This window comes from Onychostoma macrolepis, chromosome 03, assembly GCF_012432095.1.
Source record: "Onychostoma macrolepis isolate SWU-2019 chromosome 03, ASM1243209v1, whole genome shotgun sequence".
NCBI classification, from domain to species: Eukaryota; Metazoa; Chordata; class Actinopteri; order Cypriniformes; family Cyprinidae; genus Onychostoma; species Onychostoma macrolepis.
Window position 1 is genome coordinate 23,446,213 of NC_081157.1, and position 15,414 is coordinate 23,461,626.

A 15,414-nucleotide genomic window follows, 5' to 3' on the forward strand; every position below is an offset into this window, starting at 1 on the left:
GCATTATAAGACCTTCTGTTTCCCCATGGGCAGCACCAGTTGTTTTAGTACCCAAGAAAGATGGTAGTACCCGCTTTTGTGTTGATGATCGATCACTGAACTCCAAGACTCCTCTGGATGGATTTCCGATGCCACAGATTCAGGATATCCTAGAGTCCTTGTATGGAGCGACCATATTCAGCACATTAGACCTTAAGTCTGGTTACTGTCAGGTAGGAATGGATGAGGACAGTATCCAAAAGACCGCCTTTGTCACCAAGAATGCCCAGTACGAATTTGTTAGTCTTCCCTTTGGCCTTAAAAATGCCGCTGCAACCTTTCAAAGGCTTATGAACAACATTCTGAGAGATTACATAGGGAAGTTCTGCTTGGTATACCTTGATGACATAGTGATCTATTCTAAAACTGTCCAAGACCACTTTCAACATCTCAAGCAACTCTTTGCAAAACTGGAAGTCTCAGGATTGACACTCAACCTCAAGAAATGTTCTTTGCTCCAAAAGACCATCACATATCTAGGACATGTTGTTTCTGAGGAAGGGGTTCGTACTGAAGCTTCTAAAGTCAAAGCTGTTCAAGATTTTCCAGTACCCAAGAATCTCAAAGAGGTACAAAGGTTTTTAGGTCTTGCAAGTTGGTATCACCGTTTCATCTCCCACTTTTCTGAGCGAGCAGCCCCTTTATATGCACTAAAGGCTAAGAATTCAACTTGGAATTGGACAGTTGAATGTCAAAATGCTTTTGATGATCTCAAGAATGCCCTACAACGAGCACCAGTTTTAATGCCACCTGACTTCACCAAGGATTTCAGAGTACAAACGGATGCCAGCGATGTAGGATTAGGAGCTGTATTGACACAAGATTTTGATGGGGCAGAGCATGTCATTGCCTACGCTTCGCGGCTTCTGCATGGAGCAGAGAAGTCATACTCTACCGCAGAGAAGGAATGTCTTGCAGTAGTGTGGGCCGTGGAAAAGTGGAGACAGTATTTGGAGGGAAGGAACTTTGAAGTACTCACAGACCATTCTGCATTGACTTGGGTATTCAATCACCCTAAACCATCCTCACGCTTGACTAGGTGGGCTTTACGACTGCAGTGTTTTAGCTTTACGGTAAAGTACCGGAAGGGATCATGTAATGTGGTACCTGATGCCCTATCTAGAGGAGTACCTGTGCAAGAGGTAGTAAGCCATATTGCCCTATGTCAAACTTCAAAACCAGACCCTAATTTGCCTGTCAATTGGGATGAAATTGGGTCCAAAAGCTTGATTCTTCTTTACATGCAACAACCTACTACGGATTCTAATCGCATCGCTTGCATCATACAGAATGACTACTTGTTTCGCAGTGTGCCTGACAAGCACCAAGGATACACTCATCAACTAGTCATACCTGCATCACTTAGGGAAACGTTTTTGCATTTTGCTCACTCAAACCCACTGAGTGGACATTTGGGGAGAATGAAAACCTTAAGGAGATTACTTGACAATGTCTATTGGCCTGAGATTCGTAAAGATGTTTGGAGTTTTTGCACCCAGTGTAAGACGTGTCAAGCCTACAAACCAAGAATCGCAAAGCTATCTGGATTTCTGCAGTCGGTCCCAGTAGTGGAGCCTGGCTATATGCTTGGAGTAGATCTGATGGGTCCTTTCCCAAGCAGTTCCAGATCTAATGAATTCTTATTAGTCTTTGTGGATTATTGCAGTAAGTGGGTAGAACTCTTTGCTCTACGGTCTGCAAAAACTCACCTCATAACCAACATTCTGACAAAAGAAATGTTCACTCGATGGGGAGCTCCAGCATACTTGGTCTCTGACCGCGGCCCACAGTTCACTGCCCAATTACTCAATGATACCTGCAAGCAATGGGGTGTAGTTCAAAAACTCAGTACAGCATATCATCCACAGACCAATTTAACTGAGAGGATCAACAGGACCTTAAAAACAATGATATGATCTTATGTTCGTGATAACCACCGTGATTGGGACAAATGGATACCAGAGTTCCGGTATGCCATTAATTCAGCATGGCAGGAGAGTACGGGTCTCACTCCAGCAGAGATTGCATTGGGGCGCAAATAAAAGGGTCCCCTCGAGCGATTGATCCGCAAACCTCCTAATCCCGATCATGTAGCCTACAGTACTGTTGAAAGGCAGAAAGCTCTTCTTGACCAAGTAAGAGAGAAGACTAGTCAAGCCCAAGAGAGACAAGGCAGATACTACAATAAACGTAGGAAGCCTGAGTCCTTCGAGGAAGGAGATCTGGTTTGGATACTCGCTCACCTTCTATCTCGTGCTGCAGATTTTTTTTATGGCCAAGTTAGCCCCAAGATGGCAAGGTCCTGCAAAGATTATGAAAAGGGTGAATAATGTCAATTACAAAGTGGTAATGCTTGACAACCCGAGTCAATGTGATACTTACCATGTTGAAAAGCTAAAGACGTTTTATGGCACCGGCTAGCTCTTTTCTTTTAGGGGGAGGGGTGTGTAACAGTTTTACTGTCACATTAGTTCCTAGTAGTTTGTGTTTTTTTTTTTTGTTTTTTTTGTTTTTTTCCCATGTCATAGTTATGCCCTATCATTAGGGGGCGCTCTGTGAATGTGTGATCCACAACTTGCATTTAATACACATGGCTCACTGAAATGAATTGGTCTCCGTGGTCCCTCAATCTTTATGTGGCATCAAAAGTTAGGTGTTACATGGTGACATACAGTACATCAACCATCAGGGCAGTGTCTGCTCCCGTCAATCATGAGGCCAATGCACTCTCATGACGAGTCGCACTCCGAGGAGAGTGGAGACTCTGCCAAGAAGGGGCCAGGTGATTTGGAGTTGATTCTGTGAGGTTCAGGAAGACCTGTTTGCCACACAAGAATCCTCCCATTTCTCTCTGTGGTCCCCTCAGCACACATGTACTAGCTCACAGCTGGCACCGGGGCCTGTGCAAGTACCCAATTCCCCAGTAAGCCTCATTGCACATTTGTGGATCATCCCCCCGAGAGGAACAACACACAGTGAAAAGGCACCACTTCAAGGCATATAGCCGCCTGGTAGAGGGGGTGTTTGCCTGTGTGACAGTGTATATCATGGCTGGTGGTAAACCTCTGAATTCCTCATCCATCATGTTTATAAAATATACATTTGAATTATTCATTTATTCAGTTACCATGTGTACCCATGTGTGATGTTGTCTTCTCTTGACTTTGTTCTTAATTTTCTGCAGAACTTGACCAACTAAATAATGAGGACAGGATAATAGAACAAGGTAAATTTGTCTTTTTAAGTTATAATTTTATTATTAATGTAAAGTCTGTTTTCATCCACAAAATATCTACACTGAACAAAATTATAAATGCAACACTTTTGTTTTTGCTCCCATTTTTCATGAGCTGAACTCAAAGATCTAAGACTTTTCCTATGTACATAAAAGACCTATTTCTCTCAAATATTGTTCACAAATCTGTGTTACTGAGCACTTCTCCTTTGCCGAGATAATCCATCCACCTCACAGGTGTGGCATATCAAGATGCTGATTAGACAGCATGATTATTGCACAGATGTGCCTTAGGCTGGCCACAATAAAAGGCCACTCTAAAATGTGCAGTTTTACTGTATTGGGGGGGTGGGGGGGGGTTCTGAAAACCAGTCAGTATCTGGTGTGACCACCATTTGCCTCATGCAGTGCAACACATCTCCTTCGCATAGAGCTGATCAGGTTGTTGATTGTGGCCTGTGGAATGTTGGTCCACTCCTGTTCAATGGCCGTGCAAAGTTACTGGATATTGGCAGGAACTGGAACACGCTGTCGTATACGCCGATCCAGAGCATCCCAAACATGCTCAATGGGTGACATGTCCGGTGAGTATGCTGGCCATGCAAGAACTGGGATGTTTTCAGCTTCCAGGAATTGTGTACAGATCCTTGCAACATGGGGCCGTGCATTATCATGCTGCAACATGAGGTAATGGTCGTGGATGAATGGCACAACAATGGGCCTCAGGATCTCGTCATGGTATCTCTGTGCATTCAAAATGCCATCAATAAACTGCACATTTTAGAGTGGCCTTTTATTGTGGCCAGCCTAAGGCACACCTGTGCAATAATCATGCTGTCTAATCAGCATCTTGATATGCCACACCTTTGAGGTGGATGGAGTATCTCGGCAAAGGAGAAGTGCTCACTAACACAGATTTAGACAGATTTGTGAACAATATTTGAGAGAAATAGGCCTTTTGTGTACATAGAAAAAGTCTTAGATCTTTGAGTTCAGCTCATGAAAAATGGGGGGCAAAAACAAAAATGTTGCATTTATAATTTTGTTCAGTGTACTTAACAGATACTTTGTATTCATATGCTTTTATGCATATCTTGGGTCCTGTACGTTTTTGCCATGTTTTAAAAATATATAATTTGTTTTATTTGTAGTAGTTGTTCTTCAACCAGAAACATGGCTTATACAGTGAGGAAAATAAGTATTTGAACACCCTGCTATTTTGCAAGTTCTCCCACTTAGAAATCATGGAGGGGTCTGAAATTGTCATCGTAGGTGCATGTCCACTGTGAGAGACATAATCTAAAAAAAAAAATCCAGAAATCACAATGTATGATTTTTTTTTAAACTATTTATTTGTATGATACAGCTGCAAATAAGTATTTGAACACCTGAGAAAATCAATGTTAATATTTGGTACAGTAGCCTTTGTTTGCAATTACAGAGGTCAAACGCTTTCCTGTAGTTTTTCACCAGGTTTGCACACACTGCAGGAGGGATTTTGGCCCACTCCTCCACACAGATCTTCTCTAGATCAGTCAGGTTTCTGGCCTGTCGCTGAGAAACACGGAGTTTGAGCTCCTCCAAAGATTCTCTATTGGGTTTAGGTCTGAGACTGGCTAGGCCACGCCAGAACCTTGATATGCTTCTTACAGAGCCACTCCTTGGTTATCCTGGCTGTGTGCTTCGGGTCATTGTCATGTTGGAAGACCCAGCCTCGACCCATCTTCAATGCTCTAACTGAGGGAAGGAGGTTGTTCCCCAAAATCTCGCAATACATGGCCCCGGTCATCCTCTCCTTAATACAGTGCAGTCGCCCTGTCCCATGTGCAGAAAAACACCCCAAAGATGATGCTACCACCCCATGCTTCACAGTAGGGATGGTGTTCTTGGGATGGTACTCATCATTCTTCTTCCTCCAAACACGTTTAGTGGAATTATGACCAAAAGTTCTATTTTGGTCTCATCTGACCACATGACTTTCTCCCATGACTCCTCTGGATCATCCAAATGGTCATTGGCAAACTTAAGTCGGGCCTGGACATGTGCTGGTTTAAGCAGGGGAACCTTCCGTGCCATGCATGATTTCAAACCATGACGCCTTAGTGTATTACCAACAGTAACCTTGGAAACGGTGGTCCCAGCTCTTTTCAGGTCATTGACCAGCTCCTCCTGTGTAGTTCTGGGCTGATTTCTCACCTTTCTTAGGATCATTGAGACCCCATGAGGTGAGATCTTGCATGGAGCCCCAGTCCGAGGGAGATTGACAGTCATGTTTAGCTTCTTCCATTTTCTAATGATTGCTCCAACAGTGGACCTTTTTCACCAAGCTGCTTGGCAATTTCCCGTAGCCCTTTCCAGCCTTGTGGAGGTGTACAATTTTGTCTCTAGTGTCTTTGGACAGCTCTTTGGTCTTGGCCATGTTAGTAGTTGGATTCTTACTGATTGTATGGGGTGGACAGGCGTCTTTATGCAGCTAACGACCTCAAACAGGTGCATCTAATTTAGGATAATAAATAGAGTGGAGGTGGACATTTTTAAAGGCAGACTAACAGGTCTTTGAGGGTCAGAATTCTAGCTGATAGACAGGTGTTCAAATACTTATTTGCAGCTGTATCATACAAATAAATAGTTAAAAAATCATACATTGTGATTTCTGGATTTTTTTTTTAGATTATGTCTCTCACAGTGGACATGCACCTACGATGACAATTTCAGACCCCTCCATGATTTCTAAGTGGGAGAACTGGCAAAATAGCAGGGTGTTCAAATACTTATTTTCCTCACTGTATATATTTAATGTAGTTCTCTCTTGCCATTTATTATGAATTTTCTTCAGAACATGATCAACTACAGAAGGAGAAGAGCAGAATACAACAAGGTGAATTTATCTTTTATTTTCGTTATTTCACTATTAATTTAAATGTTTTTGCAATTTTTCTTTTCTTTTTTTTTTATTTATTTTGCATTTGCAGTTATTATTTCTTGCCTATAATAGATGCATTTTTATAAAATGTACATTTTAAATTATTTATTCACTTACCATATAGTATATACCCATGTGCAGTGTTGGGGAAGTTACTTTCAAAAATGTAACACATTATATATTACTAGTTACTGTCATTTGAAAGTAATTAGTTACATTACAATATTACTGTCTCTGAATTGTAATGTTACATTACTTTTGTGTTACTTTCACAAAAATAACCACATAGGCATTCTAAAATGCTAAAATGTAGTTTATTGCTCCTCATTACAAATCCAGTGAATGGTGATGTGGTATAGCATAGTGCGTAATGACTGTATAGGACCCCAAGCCTACTAACAACATAATGTAATAGGCACAGTGAAGGCTCATGGCGCAATATCATTGTCAGAGGGTGAATCAAATGTTGCCTAATGTTAGTGTAATCTATTAGCTACACACATCACAAACCTGTCATTTTAGGCATGCTTATGGGTGTCATGTCATAAAATATTTTTAATTTGTATTTAATTTGATCATAATTTAATAACAAAGACATCGTAAGTTACTAATTATTATACTTTCACTTCCACGGTTATTCAAACAGTGATAATGTGAATGTTATTTGCACTTTCTCAGTATAATTTATTCAAAGAACATCATAACTAACTTTAAAAAAGCCTTCACTACAACCCGAATTCCAGAAATGTTGGGACGTTTTTTTAAATTTGAATAAAATGAAAACTAAAAGAATTTAAAATCACATGAGCCAATATTTTATTCACAATGGAACACAGATAACATTACAAATGTTTAAACTGAAAAATTTAAAAATTTTATGCACAAAATGAGCTCATTTCAAATTGAATGCCTGATACCGGTCTCAAAATAGTTGGGACGGGGGCATGTTTACCATGTTGCTGCATCTCCTTTTCTTTTCAAAACCGTTTGAAGATGTCTGGGCATCGAGGTTATGAGTTTCTGGAGTTTTGGTGTTGAAATTTGGTCCCGTTCTTGCCTGATATAGGTTTCCAGCTGCTGAAGAGTTCGTGGTTGTCTTTGACGTATTTTTCATTAAATGATGTGCCAAATGTTCTCTATAGGTGAAATATTTGGACTGCAGGCAGGCCAATTCAGCACCCAGACTCTTCTACTATGAAGCCATGCTGTTGTAATAGCTGCAGTATGTGGTTTTGCATTGTCCTGCTGAAATAAACAAGGTCTTTCCTGAAATAGACGTCGTCTGGAGGGGAGCATATGTTGCTCTAAATCCTTTATATACCTTTCAGCATTACCTTCCAAAACATGCAAGCTGCCCATACCGAATGCACTTATGCACCCCCATACCATCAGAGATGCTGGTTTTTGAATTGAACGCTGATAACATGCTGGAAAGTCTCCCACCTCTTTAGCCCAGAGGACACGGCGTCTGTGATTTCCAACAAGAATGTCAAATTTGGACTCGTCTGACCATAGAACACTTTTCCACTTTAAAACAGTCCATTTTAAACGAGCCTTGGCCCACAGGACACAACAACGCTTCTGGACCATGTTTACATATGGCTTCCTTTTCGCATGATAGAGCTTTAGTTGGCTCCTGCAGATGGCACGGCGGATTGTGTTTACTGACAGTGGTTTCTGGAAGTATTCTTGGGCCCATTTAGTAATGTCAATGACAGAATCATGCCGATGAGTGATGCAGTGTCGTCTGAGGGCCCGAAGACCACAGGCATCCAATAAAGGTCTTCGGCCTTGTCCCTTACGCACAGAGATTTCTCCAGTTTCTCTGAATCTTTTGATGTTATGCACTGTAGGATGATGAGATTTGCAAAGCATTTGCAATTTGACATTGAGGAACGTTGTTTTTAAAGTATTCCACAATCTTTTTACGTGCACTTTCACAGATTGGAGAGCCTCTGCCCATCTTTACGTCTGAGAGACTCTGCCTCTTGAAGACATCCCTTTTATAGCCAATCATGTTACAGACCTGATGTCAATTAACTGAATTAGTTGCTAGGTGTTCTCCCAGCTGAATCTTTTCAAAATTTATTGCTTTTTCTGCCCTTCAGCCCCCGTGCCAACTTTTTTGAGACCTGTAGCAGGCATAAAATTTTAAATGTGCTCATTTAGTGGATAAAAGTGTAAAATTTCTCAGTTTAAACATTTATGTTCTCTGTTCTGTTCTAAATAAAATATTGGCTCATGTGATTTGAAAGTCTTTTAGTTTCCATTTTATTCAAATTTAAAAAATGTCCCAACATTTCCGGAATTCGGGTTGTATTTGATGAATAAATCTTACTTACTTTGTACGTACATCTACAGTTTGTTGTTTATGATGACAGAATTTGCCAGAGTGCAGAATTCAGTCAGCAAGCATGCACACTGAACAAAACTCTGCCATTTCAGCGACGTCTTATCTGAGCACCTCTGACTGGCCATTGCATAAACTCAACAAAATCATGGGTGATTGGTTGTAATGCGCAACACTGTAAAAACGCATAAAAAGAAATGTGGTGCGACACGAGCAGATCTAAATTTGGTGCTACAGTTAACACTTTTCATTACATTTTGTGCAATACAATAAGTAACAATCACTGTTAGAATCACAAAAGTAGACAAACAATAAAAGTCTGGTTAATTATGATGCCCATTATTATGCAACCTATAGCCTAATGACACAAGACACAAGTCTTTTTTTTTTTTTCATTTGTTTTCTTATTTTCTTTTAATTCAAGTTCACAGCACAAACCTGGCATGTATTGTGTGGCCTACTGTTGACAGAGGCTGCATATCCTCTACAACATACTCAGCCATGAGTCTCTTCATCTCTCGTCCGCCACATTCTTTCTCTTCTCTGAAACTGCAGCTGTCTTAGTTAGTTTAGTGTTAGCGTGCCATCGGTCCAGTTTTGTTTCTTTAAATTAGTCATGTTATTTCTCAATGTAGAGAGTTTCCTTGGTTTCCCACATAGATCACACTTCTTGTTGTTTTCTCTGTCAAACTGAAAATAATGGGAGTGTGTCCATATCGCAAATGTAGAATCCGCCTCTGCAGTCATCACAACCATTGAATTCTAGCAATAGAAAATAGCAGATTTATTTATTTTTTCTGGTGCTGGAATGTCTCGTGGAAAAACATCACCACTTAATTTCGGGATAAAATGCATTGTTGTAACGTGCGTTACTGAGATTGCATTGGGTATAATATTATCAACATTTTATTAGTAATGTGTTATATTACTGTTACAGCAAAGAGTATTACTGTAATGGTGTTACTTTTGTAATGTGTTATATTAACACTGTCCATGTGTGATGTTATCTATTTAATATTTTCTATTTATTCTGAATTTTCCTCAGAATGTGATAATCTACGAAATGTGATGAGCAGAATACAACAAGGTGAATTAATCTATTTTTAGGGATTATTATTTCACTATTCATTTAAAGTTTTTGCCCTTTTTTTTCTTTTGCATTTGTAGTGCAAAACCATATGTGTACCCGTGTGATATTATTTACTTAATGTTGTTTTCTCTTGCCTTTTTATTCTGAATTTTCTTCAGAAAACGATGAATGCAACAGGAGAATAAAGCAAGGTGAATTATAATTTTATTATTATGTAAAGTCTATTTTCATCCACAAAATATCTACTTATTCAACATATATCTTAGGACTTGTTAATGTTTTGCCTTTTTTTCTTTTCTTTTTTTTTTTTCTTTTAAATATAATTTGTTTTATTTGTAGTTGTTCTTCCTCAGTCAGAAATAAGTATGGCCTATATATTAATGCAGTTTTCTCTTACCTTTATTCTGGTAAAGTTCTGGAACAACTAGAGAATGAGAAGAGCAGAATAAAACCAGGTGAATTTATCTTTTATTAGTTCTCTATTATTTTAAATTTTTTTGCAATTTATTTATTGCATTTGTAGTTATTTCTTTCCTGTAATAGATGCATGTTTACAAAATGTACATTTGAATTATTTATTTAGTTACCCATGTGTGACGTTATCTATAATCTATATCTATGTTTTCTCTTGCCTTATTCAGAATTTGTATTTATTTTTTTTCAGAAAATTATCAACCACAGAATGAGATGAGGTGAATTTATCTTAGGTTATTATTTCACTATTAATTCAAATGTTTTTGCCATTTTTACCTTTTTTTTGCATTTGTAGAGCAAAACCATATGTACCCATGTGTGATGTTATGGTGTTTTCTCTTGCCTTAATTCAGAATGTTCTGCTAAATGTGATCAACTTTTACAGAATGAGAACAGGAGAATAAAACAAGGTGAATTTGTCTTTTGAAGTTTCATTATTAATTTAAAGTCTCTTTTCATCCACAAATCAGTTAATGAACAGACACTGCGTATTCTTACTTTGTCAGATGAGGGAAAGTGTACATATTAGGTCACCATTTCTGGAAACCAGAATGCCATTTTAAATCATTTTTCATACTTGTTTATATATTTGTAGTTATTATTATGAAATAATTATATCATTTTAATCTAGTGGCACTCACTCACTCACTCACTCACTCACTCACTCACTCACACACACACACACACACACACACACACACACACACACACACACACACACACACACACACACACACTCTTGTATAATAAATGCATGTTTATAAAATATACATTTGAATTATTCATTTACCATACCTGTGTATGATGTAATCTTTTGGTTTTTCTTGCCTTTATTCTGAATTTTCTTCAGAAGATGATCAACATTTACAGAATGAGAACAGGGAAAGAAGACAAGGTCAGCTTTGCGGTGATTATTTATTAATGCACACCTGGCCGTCTCTTAATTAAATTGAGTCTGCTTTGATCTGTCAAACAATTAACAAACACTGTCTATTCATTTATATTTAAAATGAGATGCATCTGATTTTATGGCAATTCAGACACACACACACACACACACACACACACAATGAATGCATATGTTTATATTGTATGCATGTATATTTGAATTATTTATTCAGTTAATACAGCCTATAAATGCATCTAAATTATAATAATTTATATTTAAAATATACAGTTGTTTTTCAGAATATCAAAAATAATTTCATGCCAATGTCGATTTTTCTTGTCTTTATTCTGAACTTCATTTACATCAAATTTCAGAGTCACATGATGATTACACCAAATGAAGAATTTGTTTTATTATTAATATATTAATAAAATTAATCACAGTTTATTATATGATAAGTAATCCGTTTAAAATCCTGCTGGTTTTCAATTGGTGACTAATATTATTTATCTCATTATTGATCTTAAGATGAATTCTGTTATGGACCCTTTATAACTTCATACTTTCTTTGTTTTTAGTGAACACACAATCAAAAGAAGATGGAAATAAAAGATGTCTTTTACAGTGAGGTGCAGGTGAAGGAGTGAACTGAGTGGTGTTTAGGCCATCAACATGAACGGTCCGAATTCTAAAAATAAATACTGGACTGTGGGTCTGAGTAATGTGGTGCATTGGGCTTGTGATTCTCCATTTATCTTCCTTTTTTCCTGTGTGTGTGGAGCCTCAGAGGGTGTTTGTGGATTATGAGGAGGGTTTGGCATATATTTTTTTAACATCCTGTAAATATCTCTGTCTAGATCACTGTTACTTGAGTGCCACACTTTATACCAGACATCTTTCATTTTAACACTTACTTTTACTACTCCAGATGTAATCCTCCATGAATAACATCTTTATTCGCAATTCGTCCTTTTTGTATTTTTTATGTCTTATTTAATGCTTTATTGTGCTTAAAGTGGCCAATAAACTGCATTCTTTTATTATTTTATAATGTTATCTGATGTTCACTTAAAACGTTAGTGTGAAAAAATATATATAATTTAGAAGTAGCAAGCTATTTTCTGTCCTGATTTTGAGCCTCTCTGAAGAACAATCTGTTTTTATAGGCGGGCACATTCAAGACTCACAAGTAAACACCCACTCCTATGATTGGTTAACAGTTTCACTTATTAAAACAACAGATTGATGCTGCTGTGATGTACTCTGAAAATAACATTTGGGTTAAAAATGTATAAATACTCAGTATATATCAAACAGTCTGGTACAGACAATGCAATAGTCATAAAAACACAATTGTCTTGCAACATTACTGTTAGATCCACTCTAGTCAGACTCAGCACTGCATCATCTTTTACTTTCAGTCTCTCTGAAGAGCCGGAATCATACTGTCTTGTTTAACACTAGAACCGCCACGGGGTAAATTTTAACCACGGCTGTTTTTCAAATGTACTGTACATAACAGATTTTCAGTGAAACCTTCAACTCTCCCAGTCATTGACTTTTACTAAAATTGTGTGATTTACAGTCCCCTGTTGTTAAAAATTGTTTAGATAAAACCAGATAAAAAAATGTAAGCACCACGAGGGTCAAATGTACTCACTATATAATGCACGGTAAAAAAATCTGGTAAATTTACAGTAAAGTCTTTAAAAATTTTACTGTGAAAAATATGGTAGCAACATTTTAGGATTTACAGAACTGTTTACATTTACAGTGAAAAAAATGTACCGTATTGACCCGAATATAAGACGATGTTTTTTCCTTGGAAATACATCTGAAAAAACGCGGTCGTCTTATATTCAGGGTCTAGAGTCTTTGACATGTCAATAATACACCCACAACAATAGGTGGCGCCAAAAACGCATAAAACGAGTGTGCCATGAAATATGTAATGTAATGTGTGTTGTAAAGATCGCGAATGAAAACAAATGAAAAAGAAAAGCTTACAGCAGCATGATCGTGACTGTCATGTTAGCCTGATGGGACCAAACTTCCTCTGTAAGTGATTTTAAAACATAAGACAGTACCCAGCTACTTGGCTACTATGAGATTGATAGCCTAATTGTTATATAATTCAGATGGGCTACCTGTTATTTCAATGGTAGCCTATATCAAAATTTTCCAATGTCATTGTGGGTACATTTTACCAGTATTTACCATACTTTCAAAACAAAAATTAGAATTGGAAAAATATGCAATATGAAAATAATTTAAGAATAAATGTGTTTTACAGAGAGAGAAAAAAAAACAAAAAAAACAACAACATTTGGTTTTCAAAAAGCTTTTTTTCCAACAGGTACATCTGGAAAAAGGGGGGTCGTCTTATAATCAGGGTCGTCTTATATTCGGGACAATACGGTATTTCATTAACTAATACAATGTCAATATACAAACCGACGACTGCACTTAAATTGTCCAACTGTCTTTTGTTTATTAACTAATATTTATAATGTTTAAGTAATGTGAGCATAAGGGTATTGAGAACTATTTTGCTTAAGTCCATGAAGAAAAACCTACTGATTTATGCAAAGTCATTAAAAGCATCAATTCAACTCAAATCTCTTGCAGATAACAGCAGCACACATACATGTGTGATTGAAATTAGTGAAGAGATTCTCACTGCATCAATAACCACACAGTTATGCCTTTAAATAAAGCAACATGCAGCATACCATCAGTGTTTCTCTGTCCGTCCTTGACTTAAACACAGGCTCTAAAGGACTTTGGCTCTACTCTCTCCAACACAATTTGACCCACAAAACACAACAGGAAGTTGACTGTTAGCAATGTTCCCTCTAAGCTGCGCGCGCGGCCACGCAGAAGAAATTATGTGCAGCGTACATGCAAAAAAAGAGTTGGGAAAGACATTAGATTAAATTGTAGTAAAAGCGAATGAATTGCAATGCTAGGGTAAACTGCTATAGAGTTGATATCGCTATAGAGTTAGAACCGGTGAATGCGGTTTACAGGTTTCATAGAAAGAGAATGATGTGCGCCAACAACCAGTTCTCATCAATCTGCATATAAATAACACGACTTTACATTTTCCAATTGCGTATCAACAAGAGAGCAAACGCAATGACATGTGAAATAAAATGTCCTCATGTATTAAAGAAGAGTGGCTTGATTAAGTGCTGGAAATAGCAGAGTATGGACACAGAACGGTAACAAAACTCTGAGACATTACACACAGTATTGTGCGAACTAGTGTTGTCACGGTACCAAAATTTCAGTATTCGGTACCGATACCAGTGAAAATCCACGGTTCTCGGTACCAATGTCGGTACCACGTGCTAATTAAAAACACGCTATTTTTAATAATAGTCAAACAAAAATTAAATTTACAAAAATCAATGCCATTCTTCATACTTATTTAAATTGTGTTTCAAGTTTTTCCGCAAGTAATCAAAGTATGAAAAACAGTAAACAGTAAAGTTTCACCCAAATTTAATTTGTCTTTTAATTAATGAAATTTAAACATTTTATTTTTTGGGTAAATAAAGGGGATTTACTATTAAAATTAAAATATGGAAGAAATATTGTGTGATTATTTCTTTAAAAAAAAATTTTTTATTTATCAACAGTAGTAATAGTATCACATACATTCTACTAAATAATAGTAATATATTTTTGGCACAATGTCTTTAAGATAAACTTTTATTTTGACGGGTTGCCGTGAATATCTTTAAATTTCTGTGTGTAGCTATATGATATGAAGCTGGTTTTACTCAAATGGATCGGTAGAATACTCGTGAAGGGACTCTCAGAGCATTTCTGTAGATGTTGTTTATGTATTTATGTCCTCATTGAGACGGCAGATGATGAAATCACCGCGAGCAGTGTTGCCAATTTGGGGATTTTGTCGCCAAATTTAGCTACTTTTTTATTGTTGCTGCGACTTGTATTGATGTTTTGCGACAAGGAGCTATTTTAGCTATATTTAAATAAAAATAGCGATTTTTGGAGATTTTTCCCCTCACGTTTGCTCTCAATCATGCCATTAGGCGTGTTCGCGGTACTTTGATGTCATACACTGACCATTCTGCGCAGCGCCGCTTAAAGTCGAACGCGCCTAATGAGTCTGCGCAGTGAACACGGCAGTACATCTGCCATTCAGACATGATGACACACCACCATTTCATTATAAGCATCAAGATGGTGGAGAAAAATATGATTACATCAGGGCACCAACTACTGCATGAACATCTTGTTTTAACCACAGACACAAAAGTTATACCACAATTCATGCACAGTCATGTCAACCAGATACTGAGAGACGCAGTGCATCATCGTGTCATGTGTGCTGGGATGCAGTATTTTGCACTTACTTTGTAGTAATAGATTGTGTTGACTG

The 15,414-nt window shown here is 37.6% G+C and overlaps 1 protein-coding gene across 1 annotated transcript in view; it reads left to right on the plus strand.

The window, feature by feature from the left end:
* The window catches only part of LOC131534874 (uncharacterized), a 36,105-nt gene extending 23,923 nt beyond the window's left edge, over positions 1 to 12,182 (plus strand). The window contains exons 14-22 of the mRNA XM_058767984.1: positions 3,224 to 3,265; positions 6,111 to 6,152; positions 9,593 to 9,634; positions 9,796 to 9,828; positions 10,051 to 10,092; positions 10,302 to 10,329; positions 10,465 to 10,521; positions 10,962 to 11,006; positions 11,579 to 12,182. Coding sequence (XP_058623967.1) covers positions 3,224 to 3,230 — 7 coding nt within the window. The 3' untranslated portion in view covers positions 3,231 to 3,265; positions 6,111 to 6,152; positions 9,593 to 9,634; ... (4 more) ...; positions 10,962 to 11,006; positions 11,579 to 12,182. The remainder of the gene's footprint in view (positions 1 to 3,223; positions 3,266 to 6,110; positions 6,153 to 9,592; positions 9,635 to 9,795; positions 9,829 to 10,050; positions 10,093 to 10,301; positions 10,330 to 10,464; positions 10,522 to 10,961; positions 11,007 to 11,578) is intronic.
* Positions 12,183 to 15,414: the final 3,232 nt, after the last annotated feature.